Genomic DNA, 25,847 nt, shown 5'->3' with positions numbered 1-25,847 from the left:
AAATTCTGCTTTCCAACAGTAACTTACAATCTATGAATTGCAGACAAGGCAAGGTAGTATTTTTGATTGATGTAATGTACTGGTCTTTGGGGTTTTTTTGTGTTTTTCATTATTCACTTCCATTTTTTTTAAGAGAAGCAAAAGCATTCTGAAACTTGAATAGCCACAGTAAGGTAGTCACACAGTAAGGTAGTCACACAGGCTGTATGCTGAAAGTGTATCCTTAGAAAAACCATGTTCTGAGGATGATTCTAGACTCCTCAATTTTGCCTTACTTTGCTTTCTTGTATTCTCTCACAGTTGTTATTTTTCAGAATATGAGAGGGGGGTTAATGGAAAGAAAGTGGAACAAAAAGTACCAGAAGTCAACCTAAAAATTCTGCAATAACTTTTGAGGGATGTATTTGAAATGATCTAAATCTAATGCTTCTGTGGAATATTAAAAACCTGAATCAAAAGATCATTTTCCGTTAAACATGGAAGAGTACTTAGAGGTGCTATAAGGGATGTATTAACTTTGCATACAAGCTCTCTACCCTAATAGCATTTTTGTGGCAATGCCCTACATCCATGATCTCAGCAGGTTTGTGGAACAGACTTTACAGCATCTCTTTGAGTAATTACATCTCTCATATTTTTTTGGCTAATCTCATCTCTTATTTTGCAGTTCTTCTGTAGGAGAATAAAAGCTTTGTGTGATTACTTTGGTAGCTTTGCTTTAGTTGAACTTTCCATTTATGTGGCCATGCTAGAAGGATGGCAAGCATAGAAAATACAGGAAGGAAGCATATTGTTGCTTGTACTTTTGTTTCTGTTGTAACAAGAATAAAAAGTTTTATTTGTGCATCAGGATCCAAAAGCTTGTATTTTTTCTGCAAGGATTTTTCTTCTTTTAGAATTCCAGAATTCTTAGATTTGAAAGGAACCTTTAAGATATCTGGGCTAATATTTTTATTACTGTGCAGAAAGAATGATTTTGGCAGCCGAGATAAAATGCATACTCATTTTCTCAGGAAACTTTTTGCTCCCAGTTATGGAGAGATGAAGTATGTCTGATTAATGAAATTAGTATGGTTTGAGCCAAACTCTGTATAATAGGAGCTAATTCAATATTTAGTGGCAGGGAGGTGACATGGCCGTTGTATCTTGGGTGTATAATCTATATGGGAATGTAGCACTTTATGCCTGTGATGGTAGGATGAAATATTAGTGTTCCATACTTTAGGTAGGAGTCATCTCATAGACTTTATGAAGAATGGCAGGCATTTTCTAGCTATAGTGTGGTGTGAGCAGCAAAACTTTCGTATGTACAGAAAGTATGATATGGTGTTCTCATGTAAAAATGGTGGGATTTTCATAAAGATCAGACATAATGGAATTACAGTCTCCGAAGAGCTGTTTCCTGTGACTGGAAAACAGAACAACTAACAATGACTAATTAAGAGGTAGTTCAGTTACTACTTGTGCTCATTGAAGGCTGGGAGCTACCATATTACTTTTCAGGTTGTCTTCTGGTTTACCATACTACATTGCTATCGATTCCAAGGGGGTCATCTCAAAAAACTTCTTCACCCTCATTTTGTGTTTATAATGGCTTTTACTGGATCAAAATATCATCACCTCCCAAAGAGGTTCCTCTGGGAACGCTTTTTGCTTTACTCATTTGTGCTTCTTATTTTCTCAGAGTTCATTAGTCCTTACTTGGGTAGCATTCCTGTTCACTAAGAAAGGAATCAGGAGTGTACATTTCAAAACCTTAGTTTAACTGTGCCGTATACATTTTCTTAAATGCAACAGGTCTTCTCGTGGGAACATTAGATGCGGTGTTGGATTCTACATCGAAAGTCGCCCCATTTCGCATCCTGCATCAGACACCAGACTCTCAAGTTTACTGGTCCATTGCATGTGGTATGTACTATGATTTAGAAGCTAACTGAGTTGATAAAGTGAAAAATGAGGGTACAAAGTACGGGATCCATTTTTGGGTTAATCCTCTCACATCATTATTCATTCCCGTGACCTCTAAATGGTTTTAAATTATTTGCAACCTGTGATTGACAGTAGCGTGTGGTTCCAGTTTTTCAGAATATATCTATGGACTCTTCATATTACAACTTCCCATTGCCCGCTTTCTGCAGTAGTCCGTCAGGTGCTAAAGCCTTGGTGCTCTCTTAGAATAACAGAGGCACAATCTTTTCTTCTGTAAGCTGCAAGCGTAACTTGGCACAATTCAGGATGATAGGGATAAGTTGACCCTCGGGAGTACTAAGTGTGCTGTAGGTAGGAATAACCGGAGCTGCTTATCCTAATTTTGTTTCCTACTTTATCTTTGCTTGTTAAAATGAGCCAGGTTCCCAGTCATGGTCAGAGCTGAATTCTTCCTCATATCTGTTGCTCTTGTAGTGTAAGAAGTTCTTTCTCTTTCTCATGTTGCATTTATTAATCAGTAGGAAATGGAAAAGAAAATTGACCTTGACAGTGGAGTATGTGATTTTTACTAGAGCATGCTTTTTGATAGCGTGCATGGGTTTTGTTGGGTTTTTTTTAATTTTTATTTTTATTTTAAGTTTTGCAGCTTCACCTGAAAATCAAGTCTTAATTCCTTTATACAGGCTGCTTAACTACTGGGTGTCCAAAGAGACCTCCATTCCAAAAGTTTAGAGGACTCTTTTATTCTTTACATGCATCATTGGTTTTTCTTCTGAGGCATGGTCTTCTCTTTATATTGAAATTAATTAATATTGTCATGTGGTCTAATGCTAAAAAGTTACTGTTGTGGAATTAATCTATTTCTTAGGTTTATTGAAAACTCTGAAAACATCTATAATTACAGTGAAAAAGAACAATATACTTTAGTTCATTTTTCCATGCTTTAATTTTTTTTAATTAGTAGTGTTCTTTAAAAAAACAAGACTCCATTTAGACTTTTCTGGGCTCTAGGCTTTCCTTTTAGTTGCCTGTGGCAAAAGATGAGCTTTGCAGAAAATCTACCATTCTGCAAACACTTACATGCATGAGTAATTCCACTAGTAAGTGCTATGCTGTTGTTACATTGGATTTTGCTTTATTATGAATCTTCATTGCTTCACCTTAAATGAAAAATTGTGCCTCTTACTGTCTTTGCTATACAGTTAGCTACTTCCAAAATACAGATTTGTTCTTTTAGATGTTTAGTTAATAGTTAAACATTTCATGCTGTAATGCTAATCTGCTCGCGTTCACGTTCTGCAAGGACTTCTCTGAAGGGCAGTAGTCAGTGAAAGAACTCTTGAATAACAATTTAATGTAATTCATTACATGTCACTTTAAAAGGGCAGCCTTATAAAGTTGATAGAATTTGAACAACCTGTGAATTGGCAAATAAAATTTTAGGACTACTTCTGAAGAATTCAGAGCTGATGGTGACAGGCTATCAAAAAGGTACTTTGGTGAGTATGTTGGAATACGCTCTGGGGAATTCGAATGCCATCAGGTCAGCCCTTGGGAAAATACGAAGGATAGTCTTCACCTTAGGACTGAATTTATATCAATTCTGTGCTGTGTAAGTATACTTTACAACAGAAGGCTACATCATGTAATTGTACTTTCTGTTAGAAAACAGATTGTTCCTTCCGTGAAGTGAAGAAATTGAAGAGGCTACATTTTGTTCCTGCTATTACATATTTAGGATCTGAAAACAGTGCTCCTAAATCATTTAAATATTTATTAAAAAGTTTCATCTTTACTGTGTCACATCTGTGCCTCTGATTCACAGTGTGACTCAAATAATTGGTCTACATGTGTAGTCTGAAAGAAATAATTAGTTTGCAATTTAATTGTTATGTTAATTACTCTTCATACAATTTTTTTAAAGCGTTGTTGCAAATCCATCCTGTGTAGTGCAGTCTAACTATTTAACCATATTTAGAACAATTTCTATTAATTCCCAAGGCAACTTTAACTAATTCTGTGGAGTCCATTGAAAGTTGTTTAATTAGTCTTTACAAAGTAAATTGAGAAAAAAGAAATTGTTAAAGGTGTGTTCTTGCTTAGGGGTACTGATAGCATGTGATCACACTGACTGATTTTATTTGTGAGCATTCCCATGGAGGATGAAGCTGCCAATTAATTTATATTCTAGAATCCCTTTATTCAAACCTATGTAAATTCTTTCCCTCTCTTTCCCTCTCCCTGTCTCCCACCATCTGATGGGGAGCCACCTGTCTTTAAAGAACTGCTTCAGTATTGAATTTGCTGGACCTTTACGGTTGTTCACTAGTGTCATCTCTGCTTATTACCTATTACCACTTACATAATGTTTAATTGTGTATGTGAAAAGAGTAAGATGAATTATCATAAGCATTTTGAAGTTGGCCTACCACATTTCTCTAATTATAAAAGTAGCTAGTGGGTAAGAGTGTTCCTTTGTATTTAAAGTAAACCAGTAACCTAAATGTATTTCTGGAAAGTGCAGGTGAGATAGGTTTTTCTTTGCTGTAAAGTTGCAGTGACATTCACCATATAGTAGGTGATAGCTTTCTGAAACCTAGATTAAAAAACAGTGTAAAGTAAATAAAGTAACAAGGTTGGCTTTTCTCTAAGGTGTTTGAAAATGCAGTATTTATATTTTTGGAACATTGAATTGTATCTTGACTCTATGGTTTCTACGTTCCTTATCGTTACTCATAACAGGTTTTTTAAGTTACTCCTCCTCTTGCACATATGTAATGAAAGGAAAGAAAACAATCCTTATTCCCGTGTGTTTGAGTCCTAGAGGGTCCAGAAGAAAAAAATACTAATTCTGGTGGTGCCGAACGTTTTCAAGGATCATTCAGTTTGTATGAATCAGTGAGCCTTTTTTCCCTGCATCAGGAGTTAGTTCTGGTATATGTTTTCCATATGGGGTGCAGCTGTGCTTCTTTTCTCTTGTAGAAGCCTGCAACTGCATGAAAACAATGTGTTGTTTGGAATTGCAGCATAAGCAGAACTTTACTGTAGGTAGGATGACATTGTTTCCTGAATGGTGCCTAAGCTTTAGCATGGTTAGAAATACAGTTAAAATGTGACTTGATAGAGAATGAGATAAAACCGTGACCTATACTGAACACAAGTAAGTATCAATTGATTGATTGTAAGCAGCATAAATGGTTGTTTCAATTATCCAAAGAGAAATCTTTGATACCTTCCTGGTTACGGTGATGTATTCTTTACATTCTTACACATGTTAGAGGGATTTTGCACAGCAGGTCAAAGTCTCGGAGTTCTACTCTGGAAACTCTTGTGGGCCAGTGATCACAGCTGAGGATATCAAAGGCCCAGATTTCATTTTCTTCTTAGTATATGAATTCGATCTCACATTTCCCGCCTTCTAGACTATTAGACTGGGAGAGTCCTAGCGGTGCTCTGCCATCTGTGTTGGGGAGCTACTGCTGAGCTGAAGGAACTTCAGTCCAAGTCAGGCTTAAGCAGTGAGCCGCACAATGTTGACAAAGCTGAGATGCTTCTGGATGTAAAGGCTAGAAATATAGCCGCATAAAGGGCTTGAAAGATAAAAACACAGCAATGCACATTTTTAATATACAGCAAATACATTTTTAGTGTACACAAGAGTTGGACAATAAATTTGAGACTTGTGATTTGGACTTGTGTATCTAAATTATTCGGTGAATCAGGAATTTGCTAAGTATTCTCTTGATTAATATTTTCAGTGAAATGATTAAAGTCTGTTCTAATTTTAAGTAATACTAACTTTCTCTGTCAATCAGGATCCAGCAGAGAAGAAATAACAGAACACTGGGACTGGTTAGAACACAATGTTATGAAGACTTTATCAGTATTTGATTCAAATGAAGATATTACGAGCTTTGTCCAGGGAAAGATAAGAGTAAGTAACAGGCATGTGACATAATTGGGAAAGGCTAAGTATTTTTTTCCCTCTAAACATACACAAATAATACGTCCTCTTTAGAATATCAAAGGACAGCATCGTAATGCTACATACTTCTGATTGAGTAGTATGTGGCTGTTAACTTCAACACACTCATTGTTCCTGTTTATCTGCCCCACACTTAAGTAAGGTTGTTTGACATAAACTCTTCTTGGTAAATGATACACCAGATGCCTTTAGGTAGTGGTCTAAAACTGTTGATAAATTATTTCACAATAATTTTAATAATGCCTGGGAAGTATATGGTATATTTTTGAGAAAGTGCAACAGTTCACTTTATATATGCTAAATATTTAGCCCAGGAATTCTTGTGATTAAGTGAGGAAAACATACCTATTTCAGAAGAGGAGACCTAGGAATGTGTGTCTTGCCTAAGTTGTGTGGGAAATTTGATGCATGAGTCTGAAACAGCACGTTTGATTTGTGACTGTGTTTTGATCCTCATACTATTCTTCCTGTTCTAAAACTTACTCTCCTGTTAGGAGAATGCTACGCTGTCTGTATGCAGGTGCATATATGACACCCACCCACATGGATGCATATATAAAGTAACTGGTTCTTTTGTTTTAGGGTTTGATTGCTGAGGAGGGAAAAGGTTCTTTTGTAAAAGAAGATGATCCTGAGAAGTTTCGTGAAGGTCTTATGAAGTTTGAAAAGTGTTTTGGATTACCGGAGCAGGAGAAGTTGGTTACCTATTACTCATGCAGTTATTGGAAGGGCAGAGTGCCCTGTCAAGGATGGCTTTATCTTAGTACCAACTTCCTTAGCTTTTACTCATTTTTGCTGGGAGCAGAAAGTAAGTAAGCCTCGATACTAAGCCTAGTCCCTTCACATTTTACTGTTTATTTTTCAGATTTGGAAGAATTCTTCCTATGTCTTAAGGGAGCTATTTTGCCATGTGAGCAGATGTCAACACACAATAGAAAAAACTGCAAATGTAAAATAGTTTATGGAAATGAACACATTTGTGTAACGCACTACACAAGGTCCATTAGTTTTCTTCCTCTACATAAGTTTCAGAGAGAAGGCAGACCTGTTGCAGTTGACTGTAACTAAAAGTTGCCTGTCATCTTTAGTTCATGCTGCATATTAGTTCAGTCTGTGAGGATTACAGTTATTTCTTCACACACAGACTTAATATTTCACATGGGTGCACTACGCACTGGTGATAATTGCACGTATCTTTTCCTGTGTAACATTAGTTTGAAATGCCCAAACAAATGCTTCTAATAGTGTAAGCTATAACTGTATTTATGTGAAAATTAGAAAGCATAAAGAAAGTAGTTTTCATTTGTGTTGGGAAATGTCATAGCTAATGGGCACGGTTCCTCTAAATGCCAATACGTGATCGATTTACTTTAAGAAGCCCTATTGGTAAACTGTTAAAGTGGGATAGCTTATATGGTGGTGTTTGTTTGCAATTTGCAGTTTCATATGAGAGCGAAGAAAAGGTGATGAAAGCTTATATTTTCATACATGATGTGTCTTTAATGTTTTTCTTTCTATAAAATTCTTTCTAATGGAATTATTTTATAGGAATTGTGAAGAGAGTGTTTTTTGTGCTTGTGAGTTTGTAGCCCTTTCGAAGTGTGGTATCATGTAACTATGTTGCTTAATTATATTTTATTAGTGCTGTTGACTACTACTTTTCTTTTTTTAATACGAGGGTAGCAGCTAATGAGAAGTTACTCACACCTGTTTATATTTGTATTTTCAGTAAAACTTATTATCTCCTGGGATGAAATATCAAAACTTGAGAAGACTTCCAACGTGATTCTGACAGAGAGCATTCATGTGTGCTCCCATGGGGAAGATCACTATTTTTCCATGTTTTTGCACATTAGTGAAACGTTCCTTCTCATGGAGCAGCTGGCAAACTATGCTGTTAGGAGACTTTTTGACAAGGAGACATTTGAAAATGACCTAGTCCTTCATGACCCCCTGCAGATCACCAAGAGGTAATATATTACTTAGAGTCTATCTGCTCTGGGCCCAGTACTTTTTTAGGCAAAGGGGAAGAAAATCCTTGTCTCAAGGAGACATGTAAATGTCAGGAAAGCTGGTGTTCTTGTAAACAAGTGTCTCATTAAAATTTGTGATCAAAGCAATGCAAGGCATTGTAATTTATTGTTACTTTGCAGTATCAAAAGTCTATATGAAGGCAGGAAGGGATCAAACCTTCAGAGCTGGTCTTCAGCTATAGGGTTGATAGTAGTTTGAAATTTTAAAAGGTGTTCTAGCAGCATTTAGGATTAGAAAATTAAGAATGAAGCTGCAGTGTCTCCAAAGAGACCTGATGAGGAAGGATAAGGTGGAGAATAAATCATTTAATAAATATGTGTAAATAATAACTGCATGGCTTTTCTGCCACTGGAGATGGGTGATAAAATCAATGAGTTGCAGATGGGTTCTTGGCTTTCCTTATTTACGACAGTATTTTAGGCAGTGGGAAAGATGTGTATGCAAGTAACCTGATGGTTAGGGTCCTTCCTTCTCAAGGAAGGTGTGTGATTATTCCTTTTAATAATTTTATGGTTTTTCTTCAGTTCTGGTTTCTTTGCAATGTCTTTGCAAGCAAATGTTGCCTTTTCCTCAGAGAGCTGTCCAAATTCTCACTCAGATGTTCAGGTTTTGATCTGTGGACCACAGCTATTTACTGAAAAGTAACCAGGAAAAGCAAGTCTGTTGTTAGGTAATTTAAATTCACATAAAGGGGACTAAATCTTTGTTCGAAAATGTTACCTATCTGCAAATCGGAAATTATGATGAAGCATTTTTCTAATAATTGGTCCTACTTAAAGCTCCATGCACCTATGATTTAAGAAAAAAAAAGCTATTTAGTTTTATATAATAAAAATTATTAATAAATAAAATAATAAATAATAGATAGATAATAAAACCTGTTTTAGGTTGTATTTCCTGGGTAATTGATACCTCAGTTTGGTAGCAATGCTGGAGAAGGATGTTGCTCTATAACCAAAACATTGTTTCTGGCTGCAGTTGTCTGTGAAGAATTAGCCCATGGCAGATGTTTACAATATGTGCTACACTTCTAGCTAATTAACCCTCTGTCAAGCCAAAACTTGTTTTAGGTTTAAATGGACTATTCTGATGGGTGGGGAAACAGGGCAGATTAGGCTATTAGTATGTTTTTCTGCACTGTCTGTAGGCCCTGATTCAGCAAAGTGCTTTACTGTGTAAGAACATGCTTCAATCTGTTCCTGTTTAGTGAAGCATTTAAGTATTTTGTTAAGTGGATGTATATAGATAGGTGTTGTCCTGCCCTTTGTTGCCTCTTCAAGCAAAACATTGAACCCTCCAGATCGACCCCACGGATTATGGGAGAACATGATGTTTTATGGTCTTTTCGCAAGGTATTTTTAACTTTTGTATTTGTAAAGACATTTTAAACTTATTTAATTTTTCTTTTCTCTCTCCTACCCTGTTTTTTGTTTTGTTTTTAATCTAGAGGTCTGCAGAGCCATGCCTACAGTGAGCAGTTTAGTGCATTCTTCAGGCTACCCAAAGAAGAGACCGTGAAGGAAGTTCATGAGTGCTTCTTATGGGTTCCTTTCAGTCATTACAACACCTATGGGAAAATGTGCATTTCAGAAAACTACATCTGCTTTGCTAGCCAGGATGGCAGCCTGTGCAGTGTAATCATTCCATTAAGAGAGGTAATGCAAACTACAAGTCAGAGCCAGTTATACCAGAAGTTTTGCACTTGTGTAGTTTAATGCCAGTTTAGCAGATTTTCATTAGAATCTGCTTACTTTCCATGATGTCATACATTTCCCCCTATCTTGGATACTGCATGTAGGAATTCTGCTTGTAGGTTTATAGAACTGCTTTCATGTTTCAGCTTTGTTAGCTGTGTCCTCTTTCCTTTTTCTATTTACTCTGATTTCTATAGCTAGCTACAGAATCCAAATCTTTTAATACTTCTTTTTTTTAAATGAAAAAGCTTATGCTTAATTCTTGAAGTTGAGTTAATGAAGGATTCTCAGGATAAAAAGTAAAGAATTGAAGAGGGTAGAGTGTCTCAAAGATTAGTAATCGCTCTGCCGTGTTTCTTTCTTAGCTCAGTAGTACAATTCTTTTGCAGCAGTTGAGCAGTGCTGTCTATTCAAAGACAGAGAATCCATTGAACAGTGGATTGTTCACAATCAGTGAACAAGTATCAATGCCATTACAGCTGAATAAGGACCATACTGTAAAGGTCACAGCATTCATATTTCTGTAGAATACTATAGCTAGACTGTGGAACAACTGGAAAAAAAAAAACCTTCTCCATCCCTCTCTTGACTTCATGTGATCTGGGACATCGCCGCATTTCAGTCTTCCAGTGTTAAAAGCTTTTCATCAGCACCCAGACATATTTTACAATAGCCTAAAAATTAACCAGGTTCTGTAGTTGCTCTACATACTCTCTCTGTACATACTACCTGACATAAGGGGGGTGAGCTGAGCTAATTTCAGCAATACACTTTGGTTCCCTGCCCAGATAAAGCAATTTATTTGATCATCTGTAAATAGTCCTGCAAAAAATAGACTTCCGTAACCTGTGAAAAACAAGAAGAGGCTATGTTAAGGAGCTGACTCTAAATTTATTCTTGTGGGTTGTCAGGCCCTCACTATTTGTTCTACAGTACTGCAGAGCTACTTTATTTCAGTGGCCTTTCATTCTTTACCTATAACAACGTAAAAGCATCAGCAATGGCAGTCAGTCTAGCTATTCGTGATTGTCTCACTTGTACTTGCATTATTAAAGTGTATTAACTGCTGTAATCTGTAACTGTTCCATCATGACAATTAAAATCAGCTCCAGCTGTCATGTGTTATGACAGCTGTCTTTGTATTCTCAGTGGAAATTCATTCTTGTGAAACTTGTTTCATTAGATTACTTGCAAAAGCCATGTTTTGTCTGCTTTCAAATGGTAAGGAAAAAAAGTAACAGCTTCAGCAGGTAGAAGGAGGCAAGATTTTCAAATAAGCTCAGCACTCACAGCTGGGAAAATCTTGTCGAAGATTTTTGGTACTCTGTCGAAAGTTTATTACATAATACTTACTACCTTGTGCTAAAATAGCTCCAGACTACTGGGCTTTAAAAGTAGTGAGTTTGTTACTTGCGTTATTAATTCTGCTTGTGTGGTGTTTCATACTGCTGTTTCATGTACACATGTATTTTTAACAGGTTTTCTCTTTTAGAAGCAAGCTGGTAAAATTTCTTGCCTAATTTATGTATCCTTGCTTCCGTAGGTCACAGGGGTGGATAAGGCAGATCCAGCCAACAGAGGAGTCAGCATTAGTACCAAAGGAAAAACCGCTTTTCGTTTCACGGAGGTTAGAGATTTCGAACAGCTTGTGGCAAAGCTCAGAATGCAATGCAATTCAACTTCAAGTCCACAACACATCATAAGTACAGAGGTAACTGCTCTGCCAATTCTAATTTCGTAGTACCTGTTCCTAGGAATAAGGTTGTGTAGTCTTACTAAAAGTTTACGTATTGTTGTCGGTGTTCTGCTGTGTAATGCAATACATTTATATTTAAGCCTGAATCTAGACACAAGATGGGTAACAATGTCTGCTGTACCTCTAGATTTCAAGTTGTCTAAAACTTTTTTTCTCTTTAAAAAAATCATGTTCCCATCTCTTGCCTTTACCGTTCACATTAAAAAAGTCCACCAGTCTGATGTGTAGCTGTGTTGGTTTTTGCCAGCTGACTATTTGACTCAGGAAGTTGACGGAATGATTGTAAGGTTGTTTCTAGATGTGAAGAAATCTGTATGTGTGGTTTCATGCATGAGAAATAAGAAAGCTATGACAAAACAAGCATTACTTATTATAGTTGCTGTATCTCTATCCTGAAGATTTTCCCCTGAAAAAAAATTAAATATATTCAGCTGGAGTAGCCTCTAAAGTGACAGTTGTAAGAGTGGAGAAATGTACAAATAAATGCTTTTTGGTAGAAAATAATCAGTGTATCAGCAAAATCTCTACCTTGAGATTTTGATTCTTTAGGGTTAAAAGGCAAAAATGAGTAATAAAAACAAGATAGTTTGATATCAGCAGAAATGCTCAGCTGATAAGGGTACAGCACAGCCCTGGGAGACCTGAGTGGTAAGATCTACTGTTCAAGGGCATTTCCCTTTTAGATTACCTTATTTTGGGTTATATCAGCATTATATTGACATACCATGCTAAGTCATGTACCTCTGGTTTCAAGGTGTGGAAAAATAAATAACTCTGTGCCCGTATGAAAGAGAATGTGTTAAACAATGGTGCTACTGTGAATGCATTCTGTTTTGGGTTCTTTTACTTTGTTTTCCATCAGGTTTTGAAAAACAATCCAGGTTCTAATGCTGGTTTTTAAATGCTCTCAGCATTTCTGTATAGTTCAGTATATGGCTCCATTTAATTTAATGTTTTTCTTTTGACTTCAGTGGTGAGGGATGGTCAGGCCTCCCTATCTATTACAGTTCTCATTATGAATATTTGCCCTTTCATAATTAAGTTTTTGGCTGTAGTGATGGATGTTTTTTCAAGTGCAGCCTCCTGAAAGCCCAGCTGTGCAGAGCAAGGATTGCTGTTTTTCATTTATTTTGGAAGTCTGTATCTGGTACCTGTAACTTAATATCATAAACAATGATGGTCTAGAAGCAAAATGATTTCTGGTATCAGAGCTGCTTCTTGAAGGATTGTTTGGCATTTATAACTACCACTGTTAAATTTTTTTCGAGGTTGCAGCTAGTTCTGCCTCTGACAGTCCAAAGGATTTTGATGTGGGACCGTCAAAAATGGGTCAGAGAGATAACAGCAAAACTGTCAATACAGAAGCCCTAATGACTGTCTACCATCCCCAGGATGCTGAGAATCTAGACTCTAAAATGGTAAGGGAAAAAATGGCCTTTTTTTTTGGAATCCAATTGGAAAGGACTGAAGTATATTCAAAATGTATTCCAGCAAGGCTGCTGATTTCCTCTGGGGCTTTGCCAATCTTCTTTCATCTGCATTTTCTGTATTTGGAGTCCACAGGGTGCTTCTTCATCGCTCCATTCAATTTTCTGCTCATCTTGTTTAATAATGATATGCCTTATCTTCACGGAGCTAATTCCTCCTGCTCTTCCAACCCTCAGGGAAGAGTTGGCTGTTTGTTTTATGATAGTGAACATGTTTCATATCTATCTGAATTGTCAAGATACAAAGTCACTACAAACTCTTTGGGAGCAAGGAGAATGTTATCAAGAAATTGACTTAGTTTCTTCCTTGCTTCATTCTTTTGCACTTCTGTCTAACAATGTTATGCTCTGCAGAATATTTCTTTAATTGTTTTTGCATTAGGACATCCTATCTTTGCTTCTCCATAGTGTGTGTGAGAAGACAGAAAGGTTTTATTTTAAAATTAAGTCTTTCAGCAGAACTGGGTTAATTAAGATATGGAATTTTTGATATTAGAAATATCAGAAAATAAACACCCTTTGGGCAGGAGAAAAGAGAATCCAGATTTTTAAGTTCTGCTTTTTATAGTATGTTGAACAAAAGTAGACAAAATCTACTTTTCCTTTCGGCACCTTTAGTTGCTTTAACAATGTTAAATCTTACTGCTCCGTGCACAGAAAATGTAGTGGCAACGTTCACCCTGTCTCAGCCCTGGAGCCTCGAATGAGTTGGAGCACCTGATCATCAGTTGCTTTGCTTCAGAGAAATTGAATTGCGTTTTAGGTGCATAATCAATAGTTTATTAGTAATCTTGTACTTTACAAAGGATCTATTTCACTGTTTCTACTATCTCCGTCTCCTTCTACTCTGCAGGTAAAATGCCTGTAACTTCAATTTTGTCTGAAAGGGGAATTTTTGCCAGTTTTCATTCTGTGAGGCAGGTTTTACTTACATGGCTGGTCCTACTGAAGTTCAGATGCACACACTGTTGTCTTCTATGTTGACAGAAATTACTAGTTTGTAAAAACGTTCTATCTGATGGATAAATATTTGATCAAATGTAAAACCTATATGGGCATAAGTATTTTCAGCTATTAGTTCCTCTCCCTAATCCAACTGGACTTCATTCTCCTGCAAATTTTCCTGATTATTGATTCTCTCCTAGTGCTATTTGGAGCTCATGTAAATAAACTGAGGAAAGATTGAGAAACTGTGGGAGAATGATGACACTGATGTCATGCCATCCCTCTGTGTGCTTTTCACCATTTGTAACCATTCTGTTCCAAATCTGTCAACTAATATAATGCAACAAAGCACGATGAATCAAAAAAAGGAAGCAACCTATTTTGCCTGTTGAGTTTCTATGGGATATTATTTCATCTGTAACAGAGTTAGTACATTTTTATCGCTATTAGCAAAGAACAGTTCATAGATACGTTGAAACGAAAGTATGTTAATTTATCAGAATAATTAAGCAGATATCTGTGACAGTGAGTTGACTTTGCAAATAATCACTTGTTTGATTTCATTGCGCCATCATGGTCAAATACTTTTTCTCATAGTTTGTTAAGAGCTCTCAAATTAGCACAGAGAAACCTGCCACCACGCAAGCAATCTGAACCTTCTCTTCACCCTATTTTTCCTGGTTGTCTTTTCTACTGCTTTCATTCAATTTAATCTTTTTTTCTTCTTCTATTGATTTACCCTTTACCAAGAAAATGTTACACTGTTTATCACAAAGCAGCAACAAAAAAATGGGATATTTTAAAATTGGCCAAGTTACAATAAGCAAATTTGCTTGTATGTATGTATGTGTCGTACAAACGTATATATATATTTACATGGAAATAGCTGAAAAAGAATCTTACAAGAGGAAGTTTTAAGGTACCTCTAATTTTTTGCCATAGGAATTATATCAAATGTTGAATTTTCTCATCCATTATGCTGGCAATGCATTTTTGGAATGCCTCAGGAGAACTATGATGGCAGAATTTGTCTGCACAGTTGCACCTTGCACTGGCTAGCTGCCTTACTGCTTTATCACTGTTCATTCACTCCCTTTAAGTAAGTCCCTAGTACTTTGTGGTCCTTTGATAATAATGTAGTTTTTGCTGATGTGGTGTCAAAACTTAGAAATGCTTCAATCTAGAGGTAACAAATAGGGCTGTCTACCTATTGATTTTTTTAAAAAAATAAGTTTAGCAGAATAGTGATCAATAAAACATAACAAATAGATGGTGATGACTTCACTTAAAATGAAAATCCAGCTTGCATACAGTTATTACTGTTTACGGGTTGGAATCATTCTTGAGCGGCAAGTAAGGAAAAAGTTGAACTTAGGAGTGGCTTGAAAAAGGTGAAAGGGAGTGATTGCTGTCTTAATACAGCAACAGGGGGGCTTCAAGTGAAGTTGGAAGGCAGCAGGTTTGTCTAGGTTCAGAAAGCAATTTGCAGGGGAAAATCTGCTGTGTGTTGTTAAATTCAGAGAGATTGCCTCTGCTGAGGAGGTGTCTGTGCTGGAGGGTGGAAGAGGATTTTGCAGATACTTGCTTGACCTTACTGTCCTGTGGCACTTGCTGTCGGTTTCTGTCAGATGGGATACTGGATTAGATATTTGCCTTTTGTCTGATCTAGTATAGACATTCTTGTAATAATATACTTTAAAGAATAGTATGTCATGAAGGAGATTGCATTGTATGCCAAACTTACACTATGCACAGGTTAGATTTTGCCCTGATTTGCGTCAGCATTCATTTCACGTATCAATATGGATGCCAATGCTGTCATTTCCAGTTTATATACTAATATAACTGAGAGCAGAATTTGGTTCTGTGCTCTGAAACATGAGGAAGATCTTCCAGTGTACTTAATGCTTGTTGTATTCTGCTTTTCATAGTTGAAAGAAAAAATGAAAGAACAGTCCTGGAACATCCTCTTTGTTGAACGTGGACATGGTGTCAGTATGTTTCGAACAAAGAAGACTCGAGACCTAGTTGTAAGAGGGATCCCGGAGGCATTAAGAGGAGAGCTCTGGCTACTCTTCTCAGGTATTGCATAGCAAGTATAATTGATTAATTTTGTGGACTCTACTGTGCAGATGTTCTAGTTACTGACTGAACGTAGTCTGACAAAAAATGCTCTTACCTTTGGCAATTTATCCAAATCCTTCTGAAGAAAGACACTTCAAAATGATGAACAGGATAATTTTGTCTATTATTTTGTTTTGCATTGATTCAAACTAAACCTGCATCTGCTTCTTTTGCAACAAACTCAATTGAAAAATAACAATAAGAATGCATGCTGTTTCAGGGGACAGTCAGTTTCAGCAAAGCCTCTTTACTTGCTAAAAAGAAAAGCATGTTTGTGGGACTGTGTTTCAATTGTTTTGATCTAAGCTTTCTGAGAGGATAGCGTTACCAGACACAAAAAAAAATGTTTTCCTGGCAGAGAATTTGGCCCCAGTTATTGGCAGCTCTTTGCTATACGCTGTTGCTTGGTTTAAAGAGTGAGAGGTACAGGAATTGTGGACTTCCTTACACATATAGGAACTCTTGCCGAAGCTCTGAATGTGCTTTTGTGGCTTTCTTCTGTAGAACACACCGGTGTCAGAGCACTTAACTTGAGGAATTAAGACACTGCTTTACAACACCTCTGTGCGCTTTCTATTCCCATTCACTGAAACACGTAGAAAAGCAGCAGCCACTGGCTTGATCGGGTCAGATTCAGAAAATGAGCTGCAGATTTTGAGGAACTACCCAGGACCTTATCTGCTAGCTGTACTCACTATGTTCCCCTGGGCAGAGCTTTCTGCTGTTCCAGAGGATCCGTTTATCCTAACAAATGCATTTTATACTCTTCATTCAGCCTACTGTATGGTAGTTCCTTTTGAGGACATGTAAACATGGATTTATCTTTGCTAGTGTTCTTTGGGCATTTACATAGGCATTTATGCTTCTGTCACCAGACTGATATCTCTGTCTTGGAAAGTGTTGACATAAAAGTTATGGAATTAATTAGGTAAATATCAGTCCTTTGCCTAGTTTTTATAATCTGTTCCCAGCTCTACAAATGGAAAGGTATTGTGTTTGCCAGAAAAGTTGGGCAAAATTGTAGGTGAAAGGAAGCTCTTCCCCTGCAATGAAACAAAAGAGTAAGTCAAAATCAACTTTATAATGAAAAGTGACTTAGATTTCCTCCAAGCCTTATTTTATTTTGCTTTGCTGTTTTCATTTCAGAGTAATTCCATTAATTTCAGTAGAATTACTCTGATACATTACTGCAGTAACATCTGGAGATTCATGAGGTACCTCCATGAATCTCCAAAAATTTTTATACAAATTGCAGACAATCATGTAGATACTTTACTGTTGTCCTCTAATACTGTGCAATACAATGTATTGGCAGGTGCTGTAAATGATATGGCATCCAACCCTGGTTATTACACTGAGTTGGTGGAAAAGTCCTTAGGAACATGCACTTTAGCTACTGATGAAATTGAACGAGATTTACGTCGCTCCTTACCTGAGCATCCTGCTTTTCAAAGTGACACAGGAATTTCTGCACTCAGGAGAGTTCTTACAGCTTATGCATACAGGAATCCCCAGATTGGATATTGTCAGGTAAAGCAGTTTTGAGACTCTTAGTATTGGTTGTCTAAATATTAGCTCATGAGGGCAGTGTAGTGGCACCTCATAAAATCAATCACATAAATATGTCATGATTTCTTGCTCAGCGGTTCACTTACTTTGCTTATTTCATCCCACTATGTAACATGAGTTTTTACATTGTACCTGAATTTGTTGATAAATGCTGTCATGTCCACTTCATGTATGCCTTTGCATTCTTACTAGACTTTTAGCACTTAAAAATATTTTTATGTACTTTAAATACTATGCTCTGTATTTAATAGTATAGAGGTAAAAGTCTTATACTGGATACAGCTGTAGGTTATCCTAGCACTCTAAAAATGTGCTGTAAAGTGCTTTCAGAAGTGTAAATTTTAGCAAATGACAACAGGTGTGTTTTCACCATCTTTCCTTGTAAATGCTTCCTTTCCTGTTTAAATTTACAGGCAATGAATATTTTGACATCAGTACTTCTGCTGTATGCTAAAGAGGAGGAAGCATTCTGGCTTTTGGTGGTTGTGTGTGAAAGGATGCTACCCGATTATTTCAATCGTCGAATCATTGGTAACATCCGTCTGTCTTTTTATCTATCTAGAATTGAATGTAAATGATCATTCATTAAGAAGAAATGTAAGGAATGAGCTGAATGCTGAACAGTGGAGAGAAAGTGTTGCATTTGGTTCAGTATTGTAAAGTAGAAAATGGAAGTTACAGAGAACGTCCCAAGACTCCTCCTTAAGCAGGAGTGGATATGATTTTCAGATATTGTCATTACTCTAGGCATAACTACTCAGTAAATAGTAAATTAGACTATTATACTGTTCTTTTGGAATTATAACTGCAATTCATACTATTTATTTAAAACTTAGTCAGTTTAAATAAAGGAAAAAGAGTTACTCCAGGTCCAGACTTAGTCTTTGATCTCATGCTCAGTACTTGCAGGTGTATATGCTAGAGGAAAATTGGATGTGAAGTTTCTCTCTAATTGCAGAGAGGGTGTATTGGCTGGAAGTAGCCACGCACCCACAAAAGTGCTAACACACTTTACAGCATGCAGCAAGGCTCTGGACCCATGCATAAAGTGCATAGCTTCCAGCATAGGGAATGAAGCCAATGGTTCCATGCAGCTAGGCCTGTGTTTGCTTTTACAACAAAGTTGCATTAGGACGGGGGCTTTATTTCTGGCCGGTGCTCTGAGAAAAGTGTGCTTCTCTGTATTAAGATTTGGGTGGTGGTTTTGTTATCCTTTCCCTGCAGGTGCCTTGGTAGATCAGGCAGTGTTTGAGGAGCTCATCAGGGTTCATCTGCCTCAGTTGACAGACCACATGACGGACATGACTTTTTTCTCCTCGGTCTCTCTCTCCTGGTTCCTTACCCTTTTTATCAGTGTACTGCCTATTGAAAGTGCAGTCAATGTGGTGGACTGTTTCTTCTATGATGGAATAAAGGCAATCTTGCAGCTGGGTCTTGCAGTGCTGGAATACAACATGGAGAAGTTGCTGACTTGTAAGGATGATGCAGAAGCAGTCACTGTTCTTAACAGGTATCAGTGTAACTGTTATTCTTATGGGCTGTGTAGCAGCTGCTATAATTACAAATAGATAAGTCATTCTGGGGCAGCTGAGAAGACATCAGGCCAACACTTCCAAAGGCTTCAAAGGAATTAAGTGTTCATCTCGGGCCGAAATTCTGGAAAGGGTGGCTGGAAGGTGTGCCTGGATCCTCTGAAAATCCCATACTCCATTAAAATTCTTCTAAAACCATTGCCATTTTGTGTATTTTGAAGTAAAAGCAAAGTGGTTTTTGCCTGGAATTTATATCACTTATAGAAGGTGGCTTTCCTTAATTAAGGAGGTAATCTAGAGCACGCTAAGACTGTTCCAAACAGTTCGGGCATCAAGTTACTGACAACATACTCTACAGCTCAGTTCTTGTAGTTTAGGCTAGTGGCTCCTCTGCTGCTAATGGCTTAAAATAGAAATAAGACAAAAAAACTAGATGAGGACAATCATGACCAGATGTTTGTTCTATATTAGCATTTGAAGAATAAATTCAAATATGCAACATAAAGTGCATTTTAAACTGATGTATCGCAAGCAAAACTTGCACAGTTTTTTCTTCACTACCTACCTAAATTCTATTGTTGCTGCTGTGATTGTGTATCATGGAGTATTAAAACAGCAAAATGACTGTGCTCTAGGAGTCACCAAGTTATGACTGTTAAGAACTGATAATAAGAATTTCCTTTTAGTGAGACTTTTAAATGTTGCATGTTTGAATAGGGGAGGAGCTACAGAATTAATGAGGAAAATGTAATTTTTATTATAAGAGACCATGCAGCCTGGTATTTATTGTAAAACCTAGCTGTACTCATTTAAATCTTTAACACTTAAAAAACCTAACAGTAAGAGCACATTCACCCAGTTTAAATATATTAAAATTTAAAATCTAGAAGTGTGGTGAAATTCTAATTTTCACTTGAACCAAACAAGCTGCTGTTTCCACTGCATCCAAGATTTTAATGATTATTACGAGCTCCTTTTGAACTCTTGCTTTCAACATTTTATCTGGCTGTAACACTTCTGTTGCACAGTTAATCCAGCCTGCAGCATGCTGGTATATTTAAAAAATGATTACAGTAGTTTGCCTCTCCTCCAGAAAAAGCAAGCTATCAGTACGTAGCTATGTGTTCCTCGATGTTGGCAAAGGAATTGGCCAGCCTCCATAATGGATCTGTTTAGGCTGGTTACGTGGGTATGATGAATAGGTGCAGATCAGGCATGTCTTGACTTATGCATCGGAGGGAATTAAGATTGCCCCGGTCACAGATCAGGACAAGCCTCTTTTCCTCTCTCCCAGTTGTGTAGTACAACCTTGCTAGATGGTTTAGAGAACCAGGGGAATGCCAAGTGGAAGGGACCTTGGCAAGTCTCTAGTCTAACTTCCCACTCAGAAGAGGATTACTGCTAGCACTAGATCACGTCAGCCATGTTACTGTCTAGCAGGGTCTTAAAAACTCCAAGGCAAGAAGTTCTACAACCTCCTCTGGGTAGCCGGTTCCCATGTTTGTGTATTTCTGTTACTATTGCAGCATATTTGTGCTACTCATGCTGATATTCTTTGCTCTTTCCCATGCTCTGCACACCTTTTCTTCAGTAAGAAGATGCTGATGTTATCATTTTGTTGTGATAAACTGGTTCCTGCTGATTTCTTGTGTGTTTGCTTTGTGCAGATTTTTTGACAGTGTCACTAACAAAGACAGTCCTTTGCCTCCAGCTGTGCAGCAGGGCTCCAACCTCAGCGAAACAAAGAGCGACCATCCAAAAGTGGACATTACTGATTTGATCCGAGAGTCAAATGAAGTATGTGTTCTTGTGGGTGTGTTTTCACATCCCATGCAGTGGGGCGGGCTACCTTAAAAATAGTGTGGCTGCATTGTACAAACTAGAGTAGAAAATCTGTCTAGATTGGTAGAAATTGGGCTCTGTATTTTGTTGAGCCTCACTGAAAACCTTATAGGTTATGGGATAGGTTTGTTTTTGTATTGTTTTGGTTTTGTGACTGCCTGGAATGTGCTTGCTAGGCTGTCCTGAGTGGAGTTCCCTAGGTTCATCACAGGTCATGTATTGCCATCCCTCATTCACTTTATTAGTATGTCAACTAAATGACAAAGTACAGCAGGAACGGCCCTTGCATTTACTAATTTGAGACTGATTACTGCACATTGCAGATAGTGGTAACATTTGACATAACAACCTGTGCAGGAAACTGTACTTGAGCGGTTTATTGTATGGGTTAAATGACTGTTCAGAGATGTGTTCGGTGAGGAAGACCAGTTATGATCTTTTAGCACTTTCTTTCAATTTGCAAGTTTGATTTCTGCAGTGCCTAGTTTTGCAGCTCTGCATTGGGGAGGAAATAGGTCTAGCTTCTCCTTCTCCTTTTGTCCTCAGATTTTCATGAGGCATTTCCTTCCTTGGCATGATTTGTATCAGGGTATTAATCCATTTGTAGATAGGTTTCTGCTCAGCTCACCTGAACTGAAAGGCAAGCTGAGAGAAGAGATTTGTTCACATTTTGTTTTTATTAGCTGATTTCTTTTATCTATATGATACTTTTTTTTTCCCCTCTTCTGATTCTCAGTCATATGTTTCTAGTGAAAGATCCACAATACATCTCTTCTGGAAAAATATCCTTGCCTTGACTCAGAAAATATTCACGAACTGTAATTTGTATCATTTAGGAACTGTCTCTTTTGATTTTTACTGAGAAGAGGGCTTTGCCTTTAGCGAGATAAACAAAGACAAGAATCAGAAATTCAAGTTCTCTTGAAGTGTCTTTATAGCATTGGGCTCATCATATAAAAAGTCTGTGCTTCTGCTATCAGTATTGTTTCACAAGAATGTTATACTGAAGAATCATGTTTGTAAAACGCTCTAAGATTCTTGTAAAAAGAGGTGCAAACTGTTATGGGTCTGTCTTGTCATGGTGAGATCTCATAGTAAGGATGAATACTTGCAGAATAAAAAACAGAGATGGTAAATAATGAAGTGCTGTGTATTGCACTCTGAAGTGTAAGCTGAAGCTTTCACAGAGATGGAATCATTACTGAAAGACAAAGCAAAAGAAACTCTCTCTCTTCTTCCCCTGCCTTTGCAGGCAGGTGACTGGACCAAAGCAATAGCCTCTGATTTGGTATGGCTTTTGAACATTGATTTGGGCAGATCCTTGAACCTGAATCTCCCACTTCCAAGTTGACAGCCCTGTTCTTAGGCCTGTATCCCCATTTCTATCTCATAGCCCCTTTTTTGGATGCAAATTTGTATCTTCGGTTGAAACTGAATTTCTTCAATGCTGGTAAGTGTCACAACCCCTTGTTTGAGAACTGCTGATACAAAGTAAGAGTCAATTTCCTGCTTCCCATTTTGACCAGACAGTTAATTTCAACATTTCTCTTCTGGTGAAGGGTTTTATTTTCATATCACTGTGGAAATAAAATAAAACAAATTTCCAAATGGGAAGATTGCTGCAATGGAGAGTTGTCATTCTGCAGATAGGTCTAGTTACAAATCATGAATAAGTGAACAAAGATGTTCTTTGTGATACTGTTGCTTCGTGTGCGTGTTCACAAGATAAATGAGATTAAGTGAAACGATATGGAGTTGAGTTTTAAAATGATGTTCAGTTTCATGTCTTTATGACTCAGGCACAAATGCAAGACTCATTCTTTGGCAGTCTAATCAGGTATGAAGAAGTCCTGTTTAACTAGTGAATGGAAGAACGTGTAACATTTTATCACATCACACTAATTCAGAGTTAGATTATACATCTTGTTTATATTCTTATTGAGGCCATTGCGCAACATCAGTGCCCAGAAGCCAGACCGGTGAATGAGTTATGATTCAGAGATGCAATTTCTCTCTGCTTCCTCTTTGTTCCAAGTCAGAAGTATGCTGGTAGTGGTCTTCACAGGAACATAGAAATACAGTTCTGGAAGAGGACTCCACAGGTCATCCAGTTCAGCTCCCTGTCCAGCATACACCCAGATCATCCTTGAAAAATGTCTCATGTTGTTAAAACTCTTCAACAAAAGAGAATCTGCAAAAACTTTAGCCCATTGTAGGATTTGTCTGCCCTTGTCAGAAAATATCCTAATACCAAGTATAGTTCCTCTTGGATGCTCATAAATCGCTATTGAGGATAGTCAATTGCAGTTTTCTCTGCAATTCCTTGTTGCTATTAGGTTGTTGTTGTTCATCACTTACCCTTTCAACTCTGATCTTTTATTTTTCTAGATTCAACGCAACCAGTTCCTCTAACCTTTCCCCAAAGCTTATGTGTTCAGACTCCTCATGACTTGTTGCAGTTTTTCATATCTTGTTTACAGTGCATTGCCAAAAATGGGAACAAAACACACTGTGGAAAAAACTTCTGAAAGTCCTGCCTAGTTTGGTCATTTATCACTCATTTGTTCTCGAAGTTTGGTATTAGAAACAGTTGTGCACATGGTGCATGGTGATCGTGGTTAGGCCATGTCTTGCTGGTTGCACGTGTTGCTGAAGAGTGTCAAAAACTTGCAGAAGTAAAGATGTATCCTATCTGCTGTTTCAGTTCTACACACTAGACTGAATTTCCTCATATGAGGAAATTAAATTCATTTCACATGATCTTGATAAAGAATGGTGGCCCATTTTGATTTCTCTTATCTCTTTCTATTTAGATTTTAATTGTTTAATAATTTATTCCATGATTTCTCTGGGAATTTGTTTCTAGTTTTTGCCTGCTATCCCACTTTTCTTTAAAGGTAAATGTATTTATTCTACTCTAATGCTCAGATACCTTCCCTGTCCTTCAAAAATTCCAGAGGTAGCTAGGAATGGTTCAGAAATTACTTCAGCTGATTTCTAAAATTCACTAGAGTGAACTTCAAGCCCTGACAACATACACGTCTCAGACTTTGCTACCCTGCAGTAGTAGTCACCATGTGATAGCAGAGTGGGATATAGAGCCGACTCGTGGTAAAATCCCTTCCTTTGTCTTCCCACACACAGTGAACTACTCCATATTCTTCTTTCTCTGTCACTCTTTGAAACACCTGCCCTTTTAAAAGTTACACTGTTTAGGGGGAATGTTAGTGCTCTAATAAATGATTTTTTGCTCAGAGTTTCTGGGATCTTTCTTTGTGTCCATACCTGTATTGTACTTAGATGCAAGAAAGACAAAAATATCTGCTTAGATGTGCCTAGCAACAGTTGATGATGTTGGGATCATCAGGGATGATGCTTTTCTTCTTAGAGATATGGCGATATTCGATATGAGGATGTTGAGAGCATGCGCTGCAGGAACAGGCTTTATGTGATCCAGACGTTAGAAGCTACAACCAAGCAGAATGTGGTGAGTGACTTGGAAGAGCTAAACCCTTCCCTCTGATAAAATTCGTTCCCTTTTGGAAAATTCGAGAAGAGCTATATTTCCCAGGGCCAAATAGATAATTTTATATGCTGAAATCCCTCTCGTCTGCAGGGTGTCTGTTAACTGAGGTTTGGCCTGTGACGTTTTCAGTCTCTGAATCACAGCATGACCTTCTGGTCTCGTTACAAGTAACGCCATCACAGACAACTTCTAAAGGCTGGCATATCTCTGACACTTTGCATTGATTGGAACAGGCTGACCTATATTTCTGTCTGCTGTTGTTAAATTGTTAATGCATTACTTTTAGAGGCATAGAGCACTGTAAAATGTCCACAGTGCTATGGTAAAACAATTAATCACCTGCATTTTTACTCTGGGAACCAATCCCAGATGTCACTGAAGAGATTATTCTACTGCATTCAACAAGAGTTGCTTTTTGTCTGTGGCGTGTGTGGATGTCCGGTAATGCGTGTGTGGTGTGGTAGCTCTTCAGCTGCCAGTATCATCCTTTAAGTTCAGACTCCTGAATGAAGGTGGAGGTTGCAAGGTGCTTCTTTTGTTTGCCTATTGTCTTCAGTGGCTCATTTCCAATAACTGATAATACTAGTCTATTTAACAAGCAGTGCTTCTTTCTGTAGTAAACATGGCTTGTAGCAACTGATACTAAATGCCTTTGGTTGTGCTAAGATGATTGTATTTCATTTAACAAAACATATATATTGTGAAGATGGAACCTGGTCTTGTAGCTAACTTTGTTTTAAAAAGCTGTGAACAATTTTTTTTTTTAAATTAAAAAAATGAGGATTCAGCTTCACTGTTGCGAGCTGAACATGCATTTGCCCGTTATAAAGGAAGCTATATGTTATATCATTATAAATAATTGAGTTTTATCTCCTGAGTTTCATAGTGTAGGCTCTGTGTATGCAAGTAATGTGACTAGCTTTAAGCTCCCTTTTTTTGGGAGAAATTATTTCTTTCAGTCTATAATCTTCTGGTTGCTTTTAAAAAGAAGTTCTATTCTTACTCCTAACAGTATCATGCCAAAACCTGGAATATTCAAGCAGTGTCTTTTAATGTAAGATTAAGTCTCCCATAACTTTATTCTACAGGCTTACTCCAAAGAGGGAATACTCATTAATTAATTTTCTCTTAATTTTTTTTCAGCTACGTGTTGTGTCCCAGGATGTAAAATTCAGTCCTAGTGATCTTGAAGAGCTTTATGAATTATTCAAGGTAATGTGCCATTTTTCTCACTTACCAAACATTCATCTTAATGGTGGACTGTGTTATGGGTGTGAAACAGTTTTAACAAATTGAGGTAAAAGCTAGGTTCAACATACATTTTACATGTCAGCTTTAAATCAAATTACTTAATTAACTTCCCATGTCTTTCACCCAGAGATAGTTGTCATTTCAGAAAATCTAACATTTTATCTTTCCTTTGC

At 37.3% G+C, this 25,847-nt stretch overlaps 1 protein-coding gene across 2 annotated transcripts in view; it reads left to right on the top strand.

The window, feature by feature from the left end:
- Nucleotides 1–25,847, top strand: part of TBC1D8B (TBC1 domain family member 8B) — a 38,552-nt gene that overhangs the window by 8,870 nt on the left and 3,835 nt on the right. Inside the window, exons 2-16 of one of the 2 annotated variants that reach the window (XM_075162303.1) lie at nucleotides 1,798–1,908; nucleotides 5,745–5,863; nucleotides 6,497–6,722; nucleotides 7,644–7,884; nucleotides 9,229–9,300; nucleotides 9,396–9,603; nucleotides 11,186–11,353; nucleotides 12,667–12,816; nucleotides 15,762–15,912; nucleotides 17,270–17,484; nucleotides 17,937–18,054; nucleotides 18,748–19,033; nucleotides 20,723–20,852; nucleotides 24,286–24,384; nucleotides 25,567–25,635. In XM_075162303.1, coding sequence (XP_075018404.1) covers nucleotides 1,798–1,908; nucleotides 5,745–5,863; nucleotides 6,497–6,722; nucleotides 7,644–7,884; nucleotides 9,229–9,300; nucleotides 9,396–9,603; nucleotides 11,186–11,353; nucleotides 12,667–12,816; nucleotides 15,762–15,912; nucleotides 17,270–17,484; nucleotides 17,937–18,054; nucleotides 18,748–19,033; nucleotides 20,723–20,852; nucleotides 24,286–24,384; nucleotides 25,567–25,635 — 2,363 coding nt within the window. The remainder of the gene's footprint in view (nucleotides 1–1,797; nucleotides 1,909–5,744; nucleotides 5,864–6,496; nucleotides 6,723–7,643; nucleotides 7,885–9,228; nucleotides 9,301–9,395; nucleotides 9,604–11,185; nucleotides 11,354–12,666; nucleotides 12,817–15,761; nucleotides 15,913–17,269; nucleotides 17,485–17,936; nucleotides 18,055–18,747; nucleotides 19,034–20,722; nucleotides 20,853–24,285; nucleotides 24,385–25,566; nucleotides 25,636–25,847) is intronic. The other variant, XM_075162304.1, reaches the window with a different exon arrangement.

This window comes from Calonectris borealis, chromosome 13 (assembly GCF_964195595.1).
Source record: "Calonectris borealis chromosome 13, bCalBor7.hap1.2, whole genome shotgun sequence".
Classification (NCBI taxonomy): domain Eukaryota; kingdom Metazoa; phylum Chordata; class Aves; order Procellariiformes; family Procellariidae; genus Calonectris; species Calonectris borealis.
Note: the sequence above shows the minus strand (reverse complement) of the source record. Positions and strands in the feature narration are given on the sequence as shown.